At 51.0% G+C, this 999-nt stretch overlaps 1 protein-coding gene across 1 annotated transcript in view; it reads right to left on the reverse strand.

The window, feature by feature from the left end:
- NOLC1 (nucleolar and coiled-body phosphoprotein 1) overlaps window positions 1-51 on the reverse strand; it is a 14,178-nt gene extending 14,127 nt beyond the window's left edge. The window contains exon 1 of the mRNA XM_009322475.1: window positions 5-51. Within this exon, the coding sequence (XP_009320750.1) occupies window positions 5-51 (47 nt within the window). The remainder of the gene's footprint in view (window positions 1-4) is intronic.
- Window positions 52-999: the final 948 nt, after the last annotated feature.

A 999-nucleotide genomic window follows, 5' to 3' on the forward strand; every position in this document is an offset into this window, starting at 1 on the left:
TGACATTGGAAGAGGGAAGACCTCCGTCCGTTTAAACCCCTTCTTCCCCATCAGTCTACTCCTAGTTGTAATCCATTTTAAATACGATCGCTGAAAGGAGAACGGCAGGGAGCAGAAGGAGCAGGGCTGGTCCGTGGAGGAGAGCAAACTGTGGGAGCTGTGGGCAACCTCAGTGCTGGCGGCGTCCTCACCAACAGGGTGCAGCCCCGCACAGCTTGAACGCGGCAGGCAGGGCCAGATGCTGACAACCAGATGCATCGGTAGTCCCGGGAAAGGTGAGCTACGAGCCAGGTCTAGGATCCACATGAGGAATCTCTTCAGGAGCAAAGGGAGACAGCGCCAGAGGAAGCGCTGGGGTAAAAGTAACACTGGGGGTCTAAAGGGACTGCCTGTAAGATGGAGCGGGAATTGGGGATGAGGTTACTTACAACATAGGTTTGAAGGGCATTGAGGAGGTAAGGTTGGAGATAGGACTTGAGACAGGTACGCCTACAAAATAGGACGGGCAAGCACTGGAGACCCGGGCCTGAGCTTAAATGGAGCTTATGGGCAAAGGGGGGGGTGGAAGCCCCAGGTGAGGCTGATCAGGACAAGCATGGCCTGTTAGTGTACTCAGGACCCTGATCAGGAGATTTCATTCAGCTGTTGTATATTGCTGTGGCTTTAAATTAGTCATTTCTCCACTGAAGTTTTTTTCTTCTGTGACACTGAAGGTTTGCTCTGATGAATGTAGTGCTCTCTTCTCCTTGCCTTTGTCATGGGGCTTTTTTTGATTCTTTTCAATAGAGTGTACCGTAAAGCCTGCTTGAGGGCAAAGGAAGAAAGGAGTCCTATGCTGAAAGTCCTGAGTTAGGGCTGCCAGGGTCAAACAAGTAGTAGTAGGTAGGTAGTGTTATGCTCTTTACATTTGCCCTACCTAGCCCTCTGCTCTTAACCATGTCCAAATACTGCTGTGCCCTGCTGCACAGGGGTTCTGTCTCTCTTGTGTGCAATTAGGTA

The sequence above is a fragment of the Pygoscelis adeliae genome, unplaced genomic scaffold (genome assembly GCF_000699105.1).
Source record: "Pygoscelis adeliae isolate BGI_AS28 unplaced genomic scaffold, ASM69910v1 Scaffold244, whole genome shotgun sequence".
Lineage (NCBI taxonomy): Eukaryota > Metazoa > Chordata > Aves > Sphenisciformes > Spheniscidae > Pygoscelis > Pygoscelis adeliae.